Source organism: Aulostomus chinensis, chromosome 10 (genome assembly GCF_037954235.1).
Source record: "Aulostomus chinensis isolate RoL2024-O1b breed Wild chromosome 10, RoL_Achi_v1.0, whole genome shotgun sequence".
Taxonomy (NCBI): Eukaryota; Metazoa; Chordata; class Actinopteri; order Syngnathiformes; family Aulostomidae; genus Aulostomus; species Aulostomus chinensis.
In genome coordinates, this window is record NC_141329.1 from 9,764,278 (window position 1) to 9,784,713 (window position 20,436).

Below are 20,436 nucleotides of genomic sequence, written 5' to 3' on the forward strand. Positions count from 1 at the left end.
TTCTTTGAATCATAGTTCTTCGAATGTACCCATTTCTCTCACAATGTTTCAACATGACGTGATCACACTGAAAATAGTAATTAGACTGTCATGTCATGAGAATGCTTTCTTTCAATTGTGTGTGCGTGCATGTGTGTGTGTGCGTGCGTGCATGTGTGTAGCACGTCGACCTGGCGTCCTTGAGGAGATCATTCATAACCTGGACTACTGCGACATCCTGGTGTTGGGGGAGGAGCTGAGGCCTGAGGAGGAGTCACTCCAACTGCAGCGCAGCATTCTTCTGGGAAAACACCTGGACGCTACCAACTCTACCTCGGGGATGTCCATTTATGGTAGGTTACTGTGGTAACAATCACTCCACCGAGCTACGATTTGGACCCATCCAGGTCCATATCTTCTCTGGTGTCGTGTCACTTTTTTCAGTGTATGTTCAACAGCTGCTCTGACCTTTTACAGGTGTGGACTCCATGTCGAACTACGAACAGGTGATCCGACAGGTGCGCTACTATAACTGGCAGCCCGGGCAGCTTACAGAGAGAAGGTTTCGCCTCACATGCTCGGAGCTTAACGGCCGCTACACCAGCAACGAGTTCAACCTTGAGGTAGAGTAGCTGCATGTTGACTGATGCATGTTACCATTGTTTCAAGGCAGGTATTTATTATCTATTGTGCCCAGCAAAGCCTGACAACAGTAACAAGGCACTTGTTTGTAGAACTGTTGTCAGGCAGATTCCTTCAGTCTGATGGATTTTAAGAAACACTTCCTACAGCGTACACAATCAACATTAGGGCAGTTTTTGACACTGGAGGTTGAAATTTGACCTTCCATGGCCACCTCTGCCACTGCACCAGTATTGTCTGGCTTTTATCATTCTGCTACAACAAACAATCACTCTACACACACACACACACATTAACACACACCAATGTGTCCTACAGCCAGCGATTACTGCAGTAGTGATGTCACCATTACTTACCAGCCTCGAAGTATTTTATTATCAACACCAGTTTCACCATTTTCTCTCTCGTGTGGGATAACTAGATGGATACAGTAGCATCCCAAAGTAGACTGCAATAATTAGAATACTTCATGCATCCATTCCATAGTTATTGCAGTTTTATACACGTTGTTCTCTCAAATTGAAAATTAAATCTTTGTCACAAGATAAAGCAGACAACAGGAAGTTAATTTGTAAGTCAATTTATACCAAAAATGCAGTTAATGCTCTTAGTCTTTGGAGGGCAGCTTAGCGGTGATAGATAAATGATTGAATCGGGCAGTAGGGAATTTTAGAACGGGTATTTAAATGATGAAGGTTTTTATAGTAATATGGAAGTCTGGAAGTCTGGTAAAACATCATTTACTGTAGTTTCACGGTTCAGAGTGCAAAGTGAAAAAAAGAAGAAAAAAAAAAAGAAATCTCCAACAACCTTCTTACTGTAGTAACAGATCGTAAAAGTGCAATGTCCCTTCGGATGACAAGCAGTTCGAGAGTAGTAGACTACATGATATATATTTACAAAAGTGAAAATATCTCCAACAGAGCATTAACATCATTAAGTTGAGCAATATTCATGCTGCTTCTTACAGCCGACTCTGGCAAATGGCTATGCTGACTCAGCTGAGGTCTCTGGCAACACTTTCACTTTGAGAGCATATTTAAAAATGAACCTCAGAAGGCTCGCCAGCAGCAGGAGCAGCAATAACTCCCTTGGTGGGTTCGACATTTCATATGTTTGTGCATGCAAACATATGCAGAAAACTCCAACCCTAAACAGTGTCTGACTAAAATTAAAGAAATCTTTGTGTCATAATGATTTTATTCCTACCAGGCAAATTGCATCTAATTGAAATCGATACTTTATTCATAAAGTGTATATTGTCTTTCAATTATTCACAAACAGGAGTCTTCATGAATCCAGTCTGCAGAAAGGGCCAGCCACATGTATTTAGTTCTGAGCTAATAGCAACTGATAGCTTATAATAGCACAACTGCCCAACAAAAGTTTGTTGATAAACTCTTAATTGCTGTATAAATCACATCTTCTTTATCCACCTATATTCCTACTTTAGCCAGTTGCCATTAGCGTCAAGCTAAATTTAAGTGGTGGGTTATTTCTACAGTCCGGAGTCACAAAGAAGTGATGGAGGTTGGAAAAAAATGTGTTTGATTCAAGAAATGTATTTGAAAGGCAGAATATACTTTTTGGGTGATGTATTGTTTTAACTTTCCAAGAATCACCTTCTGTGTTGGTCTGTGAATCCAACCTCTCTGGCAGCTTGACACAACACCAGCACATCTGACCTGACCTTGTCTGCTGAAACAAAGTTTGAACTAGTTTATACTGTTTCAAGTTCTCACTTGGAAAGAACAACATGTTTCAGCTTTCACTGGTTTCCTTTTAGGACCTTTGGATTTGATTTACATTTCACCTTACTGTACAGTGCTGAGCCGACCCTGTCAACCCTAAAGATGTCAATATTTCAGTCTCCCATTTCTCCCAGACTTGTTTGGAAAAGATCATCTGCATGAGTCACAGCAAGAAGAAGATTTCTGGTGGGAAACACTGATCCACCTGAAAAAGCCCAATAACTGCTTTATTCTCCTAAAAACATCAGTCCAGCTTCTCTGTCTCTTCATACAGGTGAGCATCCTCCACAGTTCAGATGTCGGGGAACACGTTAATCACATGGTTGCCCCGCCTCAGTACATGCAGGTGGTCCACCACCCATCCATGATTCACGACCTGTACCTCAGCCATGGTTCAGGTAAGAAAACATAGCTAGTTCTCAGTGTCTCTGCGTCATTTCATTTTTAGGTCAGGTGACAACTCGTGTTGTCATTCATATCACGTAAGCTACATGAGAATATACACTTTGCTGCTGCATATAAACTCTCACAATTCTAACATTTAAACAGTAACATAAATAAAAAGAAATCAGCTTTTTATTATGTACATGAGTCATTTAGTTTTTGCACCAGAGGGCAGAAGATTGAGCTTTATCGATCCTGAATGCTGAATTCTTCTGCCAGCGCCTGCTCATAAAAACAGGCAGTAACACAGTAATGAATAGTGCCAACAATAATTAAAGTAAGATAACTTTAAGCAAAAATCAGTATGAAAAGTTGTACGTGATAAATGCTTTCAGTCTTAGGTTTGATCCTACTGTTCTCCAATAAATTGTTCCGACTTAGTCTGACCTCTGACCTTTTAGATGTAAAAGGTTTTTACCTTATTTGTTTATACTTTTAGATATCTGTCTATTTTTTTGTGGCTGTTGGTTTTTTGTGGCTGTTGTGTTATATAGTCACGCCGGGAAAATGTAGAAAACAACCTATTACAGCGGTGGAATATATTACAGGGAACCTTAGGGAATGCTCTTTGTGATTTTTTAAATCTTTTTATTGTAGCGCTCATCAGACTGCCGCTGTCATACCGTTGTCAACTGCTGAAACGATGCCTCCTGCCCTTCTTGCGTAAACATCTTAAGTACAGAGAGAAGATGCTGAGGAGACACTGGTCTTAATCGACCACACAAGATTTAATTATTCATCAGACTCTAATGGATTCTACTTAGTCGTGGAGAGCTCAGAGGCCAGTGATGTTAACAGCTGTGTGTGTGTGTGTGTGTGTGTGTGTGTGTGTGTGTGTGTGTGTGTGTGTGTGTGTGTGTGTGTGTGTGTGTGTGTGTGTGTAGAATGAGGAGTTGTAAGGGTGATGGGTTGTTGTAAATCTGAAAGCAAGGGATTTCCAGTCATCTCGGCCATGACTGATGATGTCATGCTGTATGTGTGAAGAGTACAAATTGGATAGAAAACATGAGTGTCTGTGTGTGTGTGTGTGTGTGTGTGTGTGTGTGTGTGTGTGTGTGTGTGTGCGCGTGTGTGTGTGCATACAAAAACTTGCCTATCTTCTTCAGAGGGGCAGCATGTAGCTTCACTCAGAGGGAGATCAAAGTCAGTGGATTTAGTGGGGAAATCTAGGGAACTAGACTTAATCAAATGATCATCTGAAGAGTCCTCTGTGAGTATCAGTCTTATTAAAAACACACACACCAAGCGGGGCTAGTGGAGGGAGGGCAGGCACAGAGATGTTGTGTTATTTCAGTCGGCTGGAGATCAGAGCAGAAGAAATAAACATTTTAGATCAAGAGAAATCCCTCAGCGAGTGTTGTGGTTATAGTACTAAATAGGGCTCATGCTACATCTTTGCAGATGTGTGTTATACAGAGACCAACATTAAATGTGGAGACATCTGGTTTTAAAACATATTTGAAAATGTCTTGGCTTACACACTGCTTTCACTCAAATTTCTCCAAGTATAACTGTACTTTTCAGAATGTAAGCTGAGTTCATTCAGGCTCCATTCGTCGTATGAGGACCAAAGAAAGATTGAAACCTCATTTGTTTTTGTATCTACATGTAAAGAAATACTTACTGATGAATGAATAGGTTGTTAACTGTTTGGAGTAAAATGTGCTTCAAGCAAACAGTAGCACGGTCCACATTAGACCCCTCATCATCGACTTGAAATACTGTTTTAGATGCATTGTGTCAAATTTGTAGTTATTTTGGAGGTAGAGAGTGATGTATTGATAAAAAAAATCTGTGACATAAATTCAAACTGAATGCTACTACATAAATCAGACCACTTAGCACAAACTCAATCCTGACCTTTCTCGTCTGCTTTATTCAACAAGTGCGATGCTGGTTGTTGTTGGTTGGGTCCCTGACTAATCTCTGGCAGCTTTTAGAGTTGTCACTTTTACCTTTACCTCATGCATACATGCTATGCATACATGCTATGCCCCTTTCATCCCTTGCTGTGCTTGTTGTATGAGATGCACGTCCTTGTGTGATGTGTGATGTCACAAACCGTCCCTGACAATCTTGACTCTGATCTCTTTCTTTCTGTCTGTCATCCTGTCCTCTCTGATTGCTTTGATCCCTAAGTGCACACAGACAGCAACAAGCTATCCGGAATCTTGCCTGCACCTCAGACCGTCATCTCAGTTGTCAGACTGGCATTTCAGAATTCTAATTCAGCGCTTCTCTTCCTCAGGACACAAGGATCGTTTACACCAACTTTGACGGCGTTCAGATGAACTCTTGTTGATGTCATCGAGCCACGTGCAAACATCCATACAGACATTTCAGTATGCATTTATAATAAGAAGCTGTAACTCACCTCCTGCTTGTTTTCCATCTTCTCAGGTGTTCCGAGTGCGGCCACAGTGGTTATTGTGATGTGTATCGCCGTCCTGGTGGTGGTGGTGGTGATCGGCATCTATCGCATCCACCTCACCCACCAGCAAGAGGTCAAACTATGTGAGACGACTAAAAGGACAGACATGAGCTGGGATAACTCTGCTCTGACCATCACTGTCAATCCTATGGAGGTAAAGAGTGGAGGGTGACCATGAATATGGAAGCCAGGGAAGGGGAGTGGGTGTCAGTGACTGGAATATCTTTGAGAGAAGAAGAGCCATGCGCATGGTCAGTTCTCACATCATGAGTGAAACTCTTAATGTTTTTCACCTCAGAATCTGGAGGAGCCCCAAGCTGCAGATGACGAGGCCAGTGAGGAGGAAGAAGAAGAGGAAGAAGAGGAGGAGGATGACGAGGACGATGAGGATGACATCACCAGTGCCGAATCAGATGACAGTGAGGAGGAAGTGGATGTCCAGCTACCCAGGATGCAGTGCAAGAAGAGTCACAACTGGGACAAATCGACAATATCTTACTGAAACCCTCACTGAAAGGCGCTGACACACAAACACACACATCGTTGCAACCTGCTCCGTCCATAGTGATAGTTGAATCTAAAAGACTCTACTACTACATGATGTTGATACTCTAAAAATGAGGTATTATCGCCCCCTTCTGGTAGACTACACTGTATCACACACAGAAATGATTTACCATGCTAGAAAACTTCCTGTTTTATACTGAAAATACACAGCAGGTAAAAAAAATATATATATAATAACAATAATGATTAAAAAAACTGCTTGTCAATCAAAGGGATTGCTCTCTCAATTTAGGTCTGATTCCCAGAGTCCGAACTACACCCACAGTCTTTAATAAAATAAAGTTTTGTCAGCTAAACCCTGCACCGCACATTCAGTTTGATGTAACAAATTCAACCGTGAAAGTTCCATGAAAAAAGAAAAAAAAAAAGTCTTTATTTAAGAGAGCTGCAAAAGTTAAAAAAACAGACTATTTTTTGGTTTGTATACTACATGTTATTTATCAGTCTTGCCTATGTGGCAAAGCCAGGTGATTTTACAGAAATAACATATTTTCAATGGTACTCAAAAACAAATTAAAAACAAAAAAAGAAGATGATGGCTGCAGACTTCACGTTGGAACTAGATGAGGGATTTGGGGGCTTTGGGAAAGGACATAGGAGACTCCTTGTACATTTTTATACGCTCCTTTTCCTGTAAATACAGAGTATAGTAAGTGATCCCCCCCCACCCCACCCCAACACTTTGTCCACCACACACATCAACTTGTCATGTTTATGTACACACATTTTGGCCTGCAGATGTCATCACAAACCCGAGCCATCAGTCCTCCCTTGTGTGTGTGCGTGCGTGCGCGTGTGTGTGTGTGTGTTGGATAGCTGGATGTGCTACTGCTGCCATAGTAAGGTCACTTAAAGCTGCACCAGGCAAAAATGTTGCCGCAAAAAAGGCACCAGCGTCCCGTCACTTCTCTGACATAAAATGCAGCATTCGCCCAAATCTGTCAATTTGTCTCAGTTAATCTCTCCTATTCTCACTCTATATAATCCCATGAGTCATTCATGCTGGATTACAGAGAACTGCAGTCCCACATCCAAAAGTACACTCAGTGATTTTGGTCTCTGTAATCATTCTTTCTTAACATGTAAGTGTTGGAGAACAAATTCCAGCGACCTGATTCTAAGTTCAGCTGCAGCTAGCAACAGCCCTCCTGTAGCAGCCAAATAATGTGGGTTTCTTCCAGAGTTGTGGCCATTTATAAATGTCCTCTTTCTATTCCAGCAGACAGCGATTTATTACTTAGTCACAGAGGAGGCACAGGAACAAAATGAGTACATTTATACTACAAAGATCATAACTCCTGCAGGTAGTTTGTTCAAGCTCTTGATACCTCATCTTTCTGCTTCTGTTAAACTTTTTGACCCATAACTTTGTCCCCTGTCAAGAAGTATCTCTGTATCTATAGTGGTGGCAGACAGGTGGATCTATCCATTCCATATAGAAAAGTGATGCAATCATCAAAGGTTTTTGGGGTCTGAATTTTTAATTGGGGCATTTTCAATAGGGAAGCGGTACAGTGGTGCAGTGGTCAGCACTGTGGCCTCACAGCAAGAAGGTTCCAGGTTCGAGTCCCGGCTCCATCACGGGATCTTTCTGTGTGGAGTCTGCATGTTCTCCCTGTTCCTGTGTGGTTCTCTCTGGTACTCCAGCTTCCTCCCACAGTCCAAAGACATCAAGAGGGGACGAGGCTGATTGATACTCTAAATTGACTGTAGGTGTGACTGTGAGTGTGAATGGTTGTCTGTCTATATGTGTTGAACCTGTGATGGACTGGTGACCTGTCCAGGTTGAACCCCGCCTCTCGCCAGAAGGCTGCTGGGATAGGCTCCAGCCCCCCGCGACCCTTAACAGGATACGCAGTACAGAAAATGGATGAATGGATGGATGGATTTTCAATAGGGATTCCTTAATTAAAAGGAATTGTGACCACATTAAACAAAATAAAGAAAAAATGTTCCTCTTCAGGTCAAGCTATAGAGTTTATATTATACACATTAATTCCTTGTTTATCCTTCTTTTTGGAACAGCAATGATCAATGTCATGTAAACCACACAATTCAACTAAATGTTTAAGCTATCATCACCCTCAACGTGGTAACCAAATTTGCTTGGTGATTTTTGTTTTCTCTTTCGCCTCATTTACAAGAGCAGGTTGCTATTATTTATTGAAAAAGCCGTGTCAAAGTTTATAATCTCTGCTCTCAAGAGCTTTTACAATACATTAGAAACTAACAGCTGGATAAGAACTAGAATTGTTGCCTGGTGCACCTTTAAAGACAGAAAGGTGAAAACATTTGGCTGTGTCATGCTTGACATAATCAGAGGAGCCAGCAGAAAGTTTCCTCACCTTGAAGGAGGGGCATTAATCTCTGGCTGTGGCCATCCTGAATCAACCCCTTTTCAATGATTGATAGCCAACAAAAAGAGAAGCAGGAAAAAGCCGTCTTGTGGATGTAGCTGGGAGATCCTATTGTATGTGTAGTTCTACTGTATGTTCATGTAAAGATATGTCATATGTTGTTTAGGAGTTTTCCACATCTACTGTGACACCTCTTGTGACGTCCACCCTTGCACCCCCCCCCCCCCCTTTGCTCATCCCCTGAAAACCTTTGGTGGATTTTGCATCGGCCCGAGCCCTAATGTTGTCCTGCCATTTGTTTTAGAAGAGGAGGACGGTGAAATTAACATGGAAACCTTGTATAATGTGTAAAAGTTTTTATTTTATTTATTTCTCTGGACTCTTTGGTCTGTTTTCCTTTGAAATGGTCACTACAGCACTTTCTGTAAATTGGCCAATAAAACTTGTTTTGGAATCTACCTGTGCTTGTGTGTCTGTGCTGTTCATAGTTCGATAGATATAACTGTAAATAAGAGAATAAATTAAATCAGAACATAATAACTGGATGCTAATTTCTGATACTTATCAAAACAACATTGCTGTTCTCAACAATAAAGATTTAATGCTCCTTACTTTATATATTTTGTCTTTGAATATACAGTCTAATAACTATGTAACTACGTTTCATTTGGTCCACAGTCCTCCAGTAAATAATAATCTTACTAAAATTACTTAAATTTCACGTATATAGCTTTACAAAAAACAATAGCTAAAAAAAATACTTCGCAAAAAAAAAAAATAAGGAAATTCATTCTAATGCAGTCTGAAATAGAATATATCACAGATAATATATCCAAATTGGATGAAATAAAAACATGAAATTTGGGTGGACCGAAAAAATAATTGTAAAATTAAAAACTTAATCACACACCATCTCTGTGCATTTGAGGACCAAATGCAGTCACTTAAATTTTGTCATAGTTATCAGTGGACATTCAGGGCCTTCTAGCTGTAAGACAAGCTGTAAGAGAGGAGTGTGATGTGAGTGCTGAGGGATTTATGGACAAATATGATGGTGTGAATCCTCTGTATAAATGATGAAAAGAAAATATTGGTCGACCCAAGTTGACCAAGTGGTAACAGATATGTTTTCAACTGAGAGGGGCCAGGAACAGAACCTTGAGGGATGCCACAGGCGATAGTTGCATAGAAAGAGGATGCATAAAAGGTCCCGTCTCTCGTGTATGTGGTGGTCAATCTGTTAATGTGCTATGATCAACTGTATAGAATATAGCTGAGACATCTAGCAGCACCAGAACAGAACATTTATCCAGATGTCATTAAAAACCTTAAGTGGTGCAATTTCTGTACGATGATGGATTTGGAAACTAGAATAAAACTTTGTAAAGAGAGAGTGTTGATTGATTAAAAAAAAGAAAAGAAAAGAAAAATGATCCGCATGAAAAAGTAATTTAGATGTGGGCCTCAAATTATTAGGGTGCAGGAATTTCTCATTAAGAGTTTTGATAACATTTTATCTGAGTCCTGCCTTAATATTTAATATCTGAAGAAAGAAAAAAAATACTTTGGGCAAAACATCTGTAGCAGAGGAGGAACGTTTAATGTCATTCATCCTCCTTAATCAATTAGACTGCAATATAAAGCAAACTACATTAAAAATTGTATTGTAAACGTAACACTCATGTCTTGATTTGGACTTCAGGTAGGTAGAAGCTAGGTAGGTAGAAACTTTATTGTCATTTCAACACATTGTTGATTGGAATTTGCCTTCGTGCAAATGCTCATTAAAAAACATTATAACATGAAACGGGAGGTTCACTTATTTTGGACATTTGGCCTTATTTCCAGCTTACCCAGGGCGCTACCATTCACTGGAGACAGTTTTCGACCCATTTGGACTTGTCCTTCTGCTGACGCTATCTGCAATGGTGATGCTAGCGCGAGTGGATAGGACCCCATTAGCCTGCCATTTAAAAACCATCTTACACACTCCACAGCACATTCCAGGCTATTGAAATAAAACTCAAGAATATCAATTTAAATGTGTATGTTGATAGAATAATTATGGAAAGAAAACTGCTTTTTGAGGGACTAGCCTCGGATTCCAGGTGTAATTTTACCTTTCCTCTAGTAGGTAGTAGTGGCCTCATGTTACAGCTGCAGACGTTACTTCTCGAATGTATTTCTAAGCCATTGATGAGTAGGCCTAGGTTGTTCTGTCCCCTTCCACCTCAGCAACAATGAGGTCAGTGACAGATGCACTTTCTCTTGCGGATCTGGCATCCATTTCCTTTAGTTCAGTATCTGTGTATTTGTACATGTAGGGTTGGTTGCTCAACACAAATCTTCTTTGTCTCCTTCCAAATCAGAAGCCACATATCATCTCTTTTGTCTTTGAGGTGTTCAAGAGCAGGTCATCGTCTTTACACCAGGCGACAAGACTATCAACTTCAGCTCTATAGGCTGATTCATCATCGCTCTTGATTAAGCCTTCTACTGTCGTGTCGTCCGCATATTTGAAAAATTCAACGGAGTCGGAGCGGGGGATGCAATCATTAGTGTATAGAAGATGGAGCAAAGATGAGAGAACACAGCCCTGAAGGGCCCCAGTGTTCGCAGTCAGAGATCCTGAGAGCAGGTTACCAGTTTGAACCACCTGTTCTCTGTCTTTGCTTTGTTTTTCAACAGAGACATGAAATGTCTATAGATTTTTAACTAAATAAATATGAAACGTTGTCCCTCTGTGCAGTAGCAGTGGTCATTTCTCACTATTAAAAATACAACAATAATTATCTGTAGAGTATCTCCATCTAGTGGTCATTGACATAATTGCATGAATGTACTTTTTTAAGCACACTACTACATTATTTACTATTTTTCATGTCAGCTTCTGGAAACACTGTGATCATGAAACCTTCATGTTACTAACACCCTGTCTCACTTTTATTCATTTTCTACTCAAACACGCTCACCTTAACCCAAGACTTGTCACCTTTGCCCTTTGAATCCTCCGGCAAGGTCACAATGGAAATGGACAGACGTTGCGTCTTGTTGTTGCTGCTGGAAGAAGGTCAAGATGGCAAGGTCATGAAATCCTGTCCATCACAGAAGAATCCTGCAGGAGTCATTTGAACAGAAGTTCCATGAAACAGAAATAGTGGACATATTTGTCATTTATCAGATGCTCGTCACTCCCAAACGGTGGGAGTTATTAACTGTATCCTAGAAAGACTAAAAGGAGTATCTGGGCTGTGTGACCATGAATCTAATTTTGGAAACCCAGAGAAGCAACCATGGAAGTGAAAGCAAAGTCAGTGACCCAGGAAACGTAATATCTTAAAGTAATAGACGCCGACATGGTGGGCCGGAGATCTGAGCACACCACAGAGTCCAAGTCTAATGCAGGATGTCTTTTTTGTACGTGAATCAACTAAAATGTGTTTCCACACCAGGCGGTGGCACTGAAGGCAGCCAGTGTGCCAGAGCATAACAACAAAGCTGCAGACAAAGTCTGAGTCATTGCTTTGGTCAAGTGTGTATTCCAAACACAGCAGACATGCATATTTAGGCTGTGGATGAACACCAGACAAATATAGATGAACAGAACCGTGTTTGTGTCGTGGTTCCAATTTTGACTGCCTATAAATATGTATTACAGGGAAGAGATAACTTAATTTCATTTTGTTTCTGAAGTGGAAATGATCAATTATTCGTCAGCTCTGCTCTGTGTTTAACATGCATTGCTAGAAATGTATCCCAAATTAAACTTTAACCTTTATTTTACATAACTGAACCAACTTTTTGTGGGCTCCAACTTTTGAAGACAGAATCGGCACTTGAGTTTGATATTTTTCTCTCCAAATTGTGCGGTATTGAGCTTGTGGTGAGTTTAGGAACATGGAATTGCTAGTCAAGTTAAATTAGCAAGTATTGTATATAAAATATTGGTATGCAACTTTATTGTATTTTTAGTAAGACGAAAATACTCAGGTCTATAATGGTATTCAAGGTGATTATGAGGAGAAGCTGTGGAACTATTCAGTTAATGAAAGGAGGTTGAAAATACAACACCTCTTATGTCACATTTTGGAAGCTTTAATTAAAGTTTATGCTCATTTGTCGATGTAGTTGTTGGTCTTGCACTGATGACTAAACTGGGGGCAGCAGAGTTTAAAATGTGGTCAGTCTACTTGTGTTGTCATGAGACTAGAATTTGAAAAAAACATCTATGTTTCAAACTATTTTCCAAATACGCAGGGACGGTCATTCAGGCCGGGAATAAAAGTGAATGTGAATCACAAACTAATGAGTCCAAACATTACTTAGTGGAATTTTTCATCCTTCATGTAAATGCCAAACAATCAGTAGGACACCGTGGGGAATCGAACCCCATCCCAGTACACCAGGAGTACCATTACCAGTGTCTGTTCCTGTTGTTTTTTTTAGTTTTTTTTTGACACTACATGGAGGGTAAAGCTAGCTTGGAACGGCCTTCCTTAAAAGGTCATAATATCATTAAGAATTCATCATAGTAATTGTATCCTTTGTATTACTAAGGATACATATGAAGGATTCCACAGGCCAAATGTGGTTGTTTTACTCATAACAACTGTGTTAGAGTCAGGTGAAGCCATATGAGCAGCTGAAACTTGAAAGAAAAATATTTAAAGCTACTAAAAAGATAAGCTTGCTTTACTGCCAATATTGTTTATATTATCATTATCATTATGCCTTTAAATGTAAGCCAATTAAATTTACTTGGTGCCAAATCACAACAAATGTTATCTCATGACACTATAAAAGTAGAACAGGTCTAGAACCAAACTCCTTCAAAGAATCTACACCCAACAGTTCTCCATGAGCAAGCACATCAGCGACAGCGGCAACGGAAACCTTCCTTTTAACAGGCAGGAACGTTGAGCAGATCCAGGCTCAATGGGGACGGCCTTCTGCTTTGACCGGTTGGGGGGAAAGAGAGCAGGGATGGAGATGAAGACAGAAAAGGGACAGAGATAGAAAAGGAAAGACGGACAGATAGAGAGAGAGAAGGGAGAGAAGAAAGTCATAGAGACATGGAGAGTTAAGACACACATTAAACAATAACACTAAAATGCCAACAACAACATCCACTGGCCACCTAAGCAACAAACATGAGCGAATCAAAGTGCGAGTGCTGATGCTAGGAAAAACACAATGCTAGTATTAATTCTAGTACAGGACTAAAAATACTAATATGAACACTACTAGTGCGAATACCAACACTAATACCAAGGGCGTCAGCCTGAGGCTCTGCAGGTCTGCAGCTTCCTCCAGCAGTAGCAGCAGTCGGGGATCTGGGGGTTGAAGAAGCACAAAGACTCCAGGGAAGAAGTCAAGTTAGTACCATTCTTATATGAGATATGAATGAATGAGTAGAGGAGGAGAGAGAAGAGCAGAATCCCAGGACTCACCCAACACAGCCTGGATACGGGGGACACATCTTTATCAGGTGGATTAACCTGGTGCTCATTATTGCAAACACACGGAGAAAAATCCTGGATCCGTCTCCCTGAACCTGAGAGGTCAAGAGACAAAAGAATGATCAGTGAGACATCGTATGTGTGCGTGTGCGTGTGCGTGTGCGTGTGCGTGTGTGTGTGCATACTTGTAGTTGTTCCTGGTGAGGAACTCCATCACGGCTGGTCGGATGCGGGCCACCCCTCCCTTGCTGTGGACTCCTCTCCCAGTGATGACTGACAGGCGAGGGCGACACAGGCCGTGCTGGAGCTCTGCAGAGAAACAGGAAAATAAAAGACGTAACACACGGGATTCAGAATTTTTTTTTTTCTTAAAAGAATCTCTTCTCCCGTACCTCTGGTTTTTGAATTTAAGATGTGAGCCAACCACGTCAGGGCCTCCTGCACGCGCTGCCCATGCAGGTCCAGCACATTCTTCTGGAGACGGGTGTTGAGCTTCCAGAAGGTCTGTGCTGACGCCCTCTGGTTGGCTTCCTCCATCAAGCGCACATGCAGGTGTCCCTAAAAAAACAACATTAAACCAGTTTAGAGACTCACAACCATTCACACACACACACAATTTATCCATCATCAGCTGTACAATGAGACACTGCTTCTAATATGAACAAAGTAAAACCAAAAAGGGCTTCACAATTGAAACTACAGCTGTAATACAAGCAAAATATCCAGGTCAAATCTCAACCCCTCACCTGCTGTGCGTAAAACTCAGCCTCCTCCATGCGTCCCTGGTGGTACGCCTCTCCAGCCCTGGCAAAGCAGTCGAGCTGCAGCTTCTGCTGGAGCCTGGCCTCAGCCCTGAAGATGTCAGGACATTCTTTACCCTGCCGCTGGGACATGATGCCTCTGAATGGTGAACGAGACCGACACAAATGTAAAGGATGACACACGTTACTGGTCAGAGTAAAATAAACGTCAGTGCATCAGTTCATGGACATGCTGATATGTCGGTGTGTTGGAATATATTTGAGGAAATAAATGTTCCAGGCTTGATTTCTCTCATAATGTGAGTAAACGTTTATAAAGAAGACAAGAAAGATGTGGAAGCGACTCAATCAGACACTCAGAGCTGATGGGGGGGTTGATGTGAACCTCCCTCACACACTCCCTGCTTTAATGACCACGAAATAAAAGCCCACACTCTCTTTTCTTACAGCTGACAGGGTTTTCATTTAGTTATTTTTTATTGCGCAATTTAAATTAAGATGCAGGTTATGAACAATATGTTTGGCCAAGTGACAAAATAAACTTCAGGCGAAACTGATTGTCTGACTACTAAAACTATTATAACATCTGCGCAGTTCCCTTTGTTTCATGAGTCAACAGCTAACCTGTTAGCTTGAGTGAAGCATTTCAGCAGCACCTTTAAGTCACGGAGCTATAAATTGATTTAATTATTTACATCAGACGATTTGAATGGTATTTAGTCTGAAAAATTACATATTTAAATAGTAAATAATATCTTCACAACGTAATGACAGTGTATCAGTGATTTTCAAACATCAACATCACGAAATAATGTAAAACAATTTATAATTTAATGTAAAAGTTAAACCTTACCTCTGGGGTGTGGAAGGGTTCCGCTTTGGGTTTTTTGTTGTTGTTGTTGTTTTTGTCTTTAAAGAAAATGTAAAATTTGCTCACAGTGTGTCAGAAAGCTCTTCTCCAACAAAGCGCTGCGAGCAAACTTGGAACTACGACTCAGGTCACTAATACTCGTTAGCTGTCACGTAACTATGACGAATGATGCACCTGGAGACCAGCATAGCAACCAGCGCTCTTCGGTTTAAAGGTGTTCATAATTTTAAAAAAGGCAACAACGCAATGGCAATAGCCAGGACTACACAACTCTGATACACGCATAGAAGTGGAGGCATGCGTTGCCATTTTATTATTCAAGTTAAAGATGAGTTTCAAATATTGTAGAAAAAAAAAGTTTACTGGACGTCTTAACACATGTTCATGATTCCCATTTATTCCCGGTTATTGTTGGAGAATTTTTCCCTCTTATCCTTGTTCCCAAAATCAAGTAGTTAAGTTGTTGATTTCTGCGTTTCTTCAATAACCAGTGAGGAGGGTGTATATTCACGGTGATTTGCACCTTTATCAATGTAACTGGATATTAAAGAAATTGAAGGAATTAAGAAAACTACAGATAAACCATGTTCTTACCAAATAAGAATAAAACACAATGAAAAAAAAAAAAAGATTTACAGGTTTCTCAGGTCTGGCATTTCAGTGCTGGCTCAATTAAAAAGAGATAAATCAATAAAAGCTGTGGCAGACCACAGTAGGAAGGAAATAAAAAATAGGCCAAGTTGCAGGTCAACGCAGGCCACGGGGAAACTGCCCGATGCTCCTATCACCACTCTGGCCTGTTAACGCCTCATGAAAATGGACAAGTTGAAGACACAGGATCCCACATGAAACAGGAGACCCAGGATGAGAGATGCTAAGCAGTTAATTTTCATGTTCAAATGAGTTTTCTTTTCAGATAAATCTACCTTTCATCACAGAATGAGAAAATCTTTTCATTTCGTTGACTTTACTAATTCAACAAAAATGAAAGAGCGGCAATTTGCTCAAAAATCCTTCATTTTATCTTGAAATATGTTTTCAAAAAGAGTTTTAATATATTTACAGCCGATGTGCCCATGTTACAACCCCAGATCTGTTGGGGGAAATGAGGTAAAACAAATTAACTAAGATAGAAAAGTTGTTTTAAAATTAGTATTGACAAGCACTGGAAACATCATCCATCTGTTCTGTAAGAACACATTCATTCCAATCAGGGTCAAAAATCACCAAATATTGGAAGAGTGTTGTGTCCAATCTCTCATGCATCTAAAGTATAAAACTAAAGAAGTCTTCAGTAACATCACCTAACCTGATGAAACAAATACACAGAGAGGAAACTAAGTGTGGGTGTCAGTAGCTGATATGGGATGTTAGCGTTTGTGCAACCCCACTCATTACCAGCCCTGATTGTCTGAGCTGAACCCCAGAGTCTAAGCTGAGTTTTCCATGTCCTTAAGAACATGTTGCTGCTCCAACAGCTGGTCTCATCAGGCAGATGTAGAGGAAGCTAGAGGCAGAGTCCGGCTATGATTGGCTGGTGGATCGACCAATCAGATCCTGGAGATGGTACACTCTGACTTGCATAAACACAGGCAGATTAAATGAACTGGTGGGGAGGCGCAGCAGTTCAGGGTGTCAGCAGACAAACTTTACCACCTTTCTGATTTAAATATGATTAAAACAGTTTTGAAAACTGTGTAACATTCAAAAGGTGCTAAAAAAACTGTTTTGCAGGTGGGAGGATATGAATGACATAAATGTTCTTGGATTTTGTTATATGAGGTTGAATATAATTTGATTGAAATTAAAAACCTGACTTGCAACATTCGGTGACAGGATCAGAAAATACCATTGCATGTTTGTTTTTATCTGACTGCTGCACCTTTTATATAAATCTGTTTTTTTTTTCATGATTTTTGTGTGTTTGTTGTGGAAAGAGTGCAAAAGAAGGAAGGGGTCAGCAGCAGGGTCAGGTAAGAGGTGGAAGTTCTCTGTTTTTCACCAGTAGACACCAGTAGTAACATGGGGCAGGTGGTCGAAGAAGACAGGACCGCAGAGCAAAAGGACCAGGTGTCAAACGCAGCAGCAGGGTCATCAGGAATTGACACTGGAGGTTGGTTGACAAGAGAAGACGGAGAGAAAGAGAGACACCCATACACACGTAACATGTTTTTGTATAGATAAATAACAGTTTTTGTTTTTCCCATCTACCTATATTCACTACAGACAAGCCATATCAGTGCTCTGAAGCCAGTGAGGCAGAGTCAAGTGCTGCTGCAGCTTCTGCTGCAACACCACCCACAGGTATGTACCTCAGAAAAGTGGGGTCACATATTTTTATGGTATGGGTATTATTTCTGCACGAGTGTATGTTTTTCACTGCTGTATTCATTTCATGTTTGAGTCATGTCTTTTTGTCTCTTGCCTGATCTCAGTAAATATTAGCTCTACAAGCTATTGCATTGATGGAAATATGGTGTTTTGATTTCATACAGTGACCAGGAAGACCAGGACCAGGTGGAGTGACAGGGAGAGGGAAATAGAATTGCTCTTCCTGGAGGCTTTGAAAAGTCCTCCCCCACCTGCTCCACCTCCCCCCTCAGAGGATGAGCTTTTCCTTAAGAGCTTGGTTCCTTCCCTGCAAAGACTGTCACCCCAGCAGAAGAAATTTGTTAGATTTCAGACAAACTAATTTATGAGTCCAGCTCTGTAGTTCTTATTTTAGAACCAGCAGAAAAGATTCTCAGTCTTTGCTGGGAATGAACCAGGCCTTACATCATTCTTCATTCTTTTTTTTTTAATTTTCACACACACACACACACACACACACACACACACTACACACTCCTGGCCTCCTCTGAGTCTGTCCCTGCCTGCTCCCACCATTCGTCATCCATCCATGTTCAGAGACTCCATGCTGATGTCTTCATATTTTTAAAATAGTATTTTGTGTGTCCTTTTTTCGAGGCACTTTGTAGTATTCTTTAAAATAAAAAAAAATAAATAAAAGCACTTTATTTCCGTGATTTCCTTCATGTTCTTTAATTACAAAATACCATTGACACACAAAGCAAACAACATGATGTGCATTTCCTATGTTGCAGTAATAGCTATTTTGTTCATATCAAAAGTTCAGTTCAATTTCAGATTTATAGGATAATTTATATACAGTGTATGAAGAGTTTATGTTTGGTTAGCTGCTAAATGTGTTCATACTTCCAGTCTCACTGTCTGCACTGGATATACTTGAAGACAGTGTATCACAGCGATGTCTTATTTTAATGTTATTGTGTTGTCAAGCAGTGCACACGTGCTAAATTAAAGCTATATTACCTCAATAATACTAAAAGTAAAAGCAAACACATTGTTCTCTATGATATGAATATAAATTGGTGACCAAGCATGCACAAACAAGTGCATATATTTATATTGGTGTTGCTAGGCAATATAGTATTATTGCATGAGTTTTGCTCCTAGAAATGTGTGGGTGGCTCTTATAAGAGCTGTTTTGAGTGTGCTTGTGCACTACAAGGTGGCTTGCCACCAGACACTTCCCTCTGCGGGGAAGTAGGATGTGAGGACCTCCCTAACCCTGATGGCCTCTCTTGCTGAGTTGTTTGTGGCAAGTCTTCCCAAACCAGGCAATGGCTCCACCTCACCAACCGGGATGCTCCCCCTCTCTGCATTTGCTGGGGTTGTCCTCTGCAGGAAGTTGTGGAGAACACAGGTAGCCTTCACACACTTCTCTGCACTGGGTGGACCTCAAGGGCACGCCTGGACATCCTCCACTGCGATGAAAGTATTCAAAGGGATTCTCCACTAACAGCCGATCTGGTGGTAGATGAATATCCGTCACGCTCATGGAAGGTCGCACCCAGGGAATGGCCTCATGAGGTTCCTCTGGAGTGAAAAGCCTTATCAGCAACAAAGACGTGTGGCTAGGGTCCTTGATGGTCAGCTTCAGATAGTGGAAAGTCAGCAGGCAGCTTGTGGTGCCAGATCGAAGTGCATGACCAAAGGCTGCGTTGGCCAGAATCCCACCATCACTCATTCTTCCATAGCCCTCAACATCAATCACCTGAAAGCAATATTTTGCATCTACAACTGCCAGGGGAACCAGAGAGAATGTTCCCTTGTAGTTGAAGCACTGGGATCCTGAATTAGCAGGGGCTTTCAGCACGATGTGTTTGCCATCCACTGCTCCACAGCAGAGAAGAAGATTCCACCGCTCCTCAAACCTCTCTGCAATTGACCTCCATGCCTCTGTGGTGCTTACAGCCATGAACTCCTCCGAGATCATCCCAGATAGCAGTGACAACATCTGGTATGATCTTGGAGACAGTGGAGACCCCAACATGAAAGCTGTTCATGATGGTCCAGAAGAAGTCACCAGTGGTTAGGTATTTCCAACATAGAAAGCATTTAACTTAGCTTAGCAGCTGTGCAATTGTATGGGTACGGCTGCACAGGTGTTTTTCAAATGCTCACTGTTTATACTGATGGTGGGAAATATCTTTTTAAATTGTGAACATCTACCAACCGCTTTGTTCAGATTCACCTGCCACTAAATAATTACTTTGTGTCTTTTAGCTGGTGGCTGTTGGTAATTTCTAGCACACCGCAGTGAGGTCAAGTCTAGTTTTTGTCCTGTCTCCATGTTTTGTCTTGTCATTTCCTGTTTTATTTTGAAAAGTATTTCTCCTCTTGTTTCAGGTCATTTGATCTTCCTTCATCTGATTGCAAAGTGTTTCCACCTGTTCCCCATTACCTTGCCTCTATGTATTGTCTGCGTCTCCCTCTGTCTGTTCCTTCTGTAAGGGAGTGAGCCCCCCCCCCCCCCCTTTACCTTTTCGTAACTTAGTGCCTCCAGTTATTTAGTAGTTTTTTTTTTATTGTTTAGGTTTTTTTACTTTGAGTTCTTGTTTCCTCCAAAGCCGGAGTGATTTTCATTCATCTACCTTTAATAGGCTATTGTGTTTATTCCTCTTTAGTGGAGTGATTTTGTTTTAATTTGTCATATTTTTCATAGCCACGCATCTTCCTGTACAGAAGAGGGGTGATCTTATAAAAGTGGCCTATATTCTGTTCCTTGAAATTGGAGTTGCCTAGAAACCTTCAATAAAGCCTCCACTGAAACACCTGAACCCTGCACCTGTGTCCTGTGTCCAAGCCTG

General features: G+C 40.9%; 2 protein-coding genes across 3 annotated transcripts in view; one reads left to right on the forward strand and one right to left on the reverse strand.

The window, feature by feature from the left end:
- LOC147254348 (calsyntenin-2-like) overlaps positions 1–8,629 on the forward strand; it is a 239,670-nt gene extending 231,041 nt beyond the window's left edge. Inside the window, exons 13-17 of the mRNA XM_086215968.1 lie at positions 162–332; positions 457–602; positions 2,647–2,770; positions 5,217–5,401; positions 5,546–8,629. Coding sequence (XP_086072094.1) covers positions 162–332; positions 457–602; positions 2,647–2,770; positions 5,217–5,401; positions 5,546–5,749 — 830 coding nt within the window. The 3' untranslated portion in view covers positions 5,750–8,629. The remainder of the gene's footprint in view (positions 1–161; positions 333–456; positions 603–2,646; positions 2,771–5,216; positions 5,402–5,545) is intronic.
- Positions 8,630–12,604: 3,975 nt separating this feature from the next.
- Positions 12,605–15,355, reverse strand: LOC147254349 (NEDD4-binding protein 2-like). Of its 2 annotated transcripts, XR_015118034.1 has the most exons (6): positions 15,245–15,355; positions 14,377–14,530; positions 14,023–14,188; positions 13,816–13,939; positions 13,622–13,725; positions 12,605–13,528 (listed from the first exon to the last, which is right to left on the reverse strand). XR_015118034.1 is itself a non-coding variant. In XM_086215113.1 (5 exons), exons 2-5 carry the CDS (start codon positions 14,521–14,523, stop codon positions 13,680–13,682), a joined length of 483 nt encoding a protein of 160 aa, XP_086071239.1. In that variant the 5' UTR covers positions 14,524–14,530; positions 15,245–15,355; the 3' UTR covers positions 12,605–13,679. The 2 variants fall into 2 exon arrangements, 1 of the variants encoding a protein (XP_086071239.1); XM_086215113.1 differs by having other exon boundaries at positions 12,605–13,725.
- Positions 15,356–20,436: the final 5,081 nt, after the last annotated feature.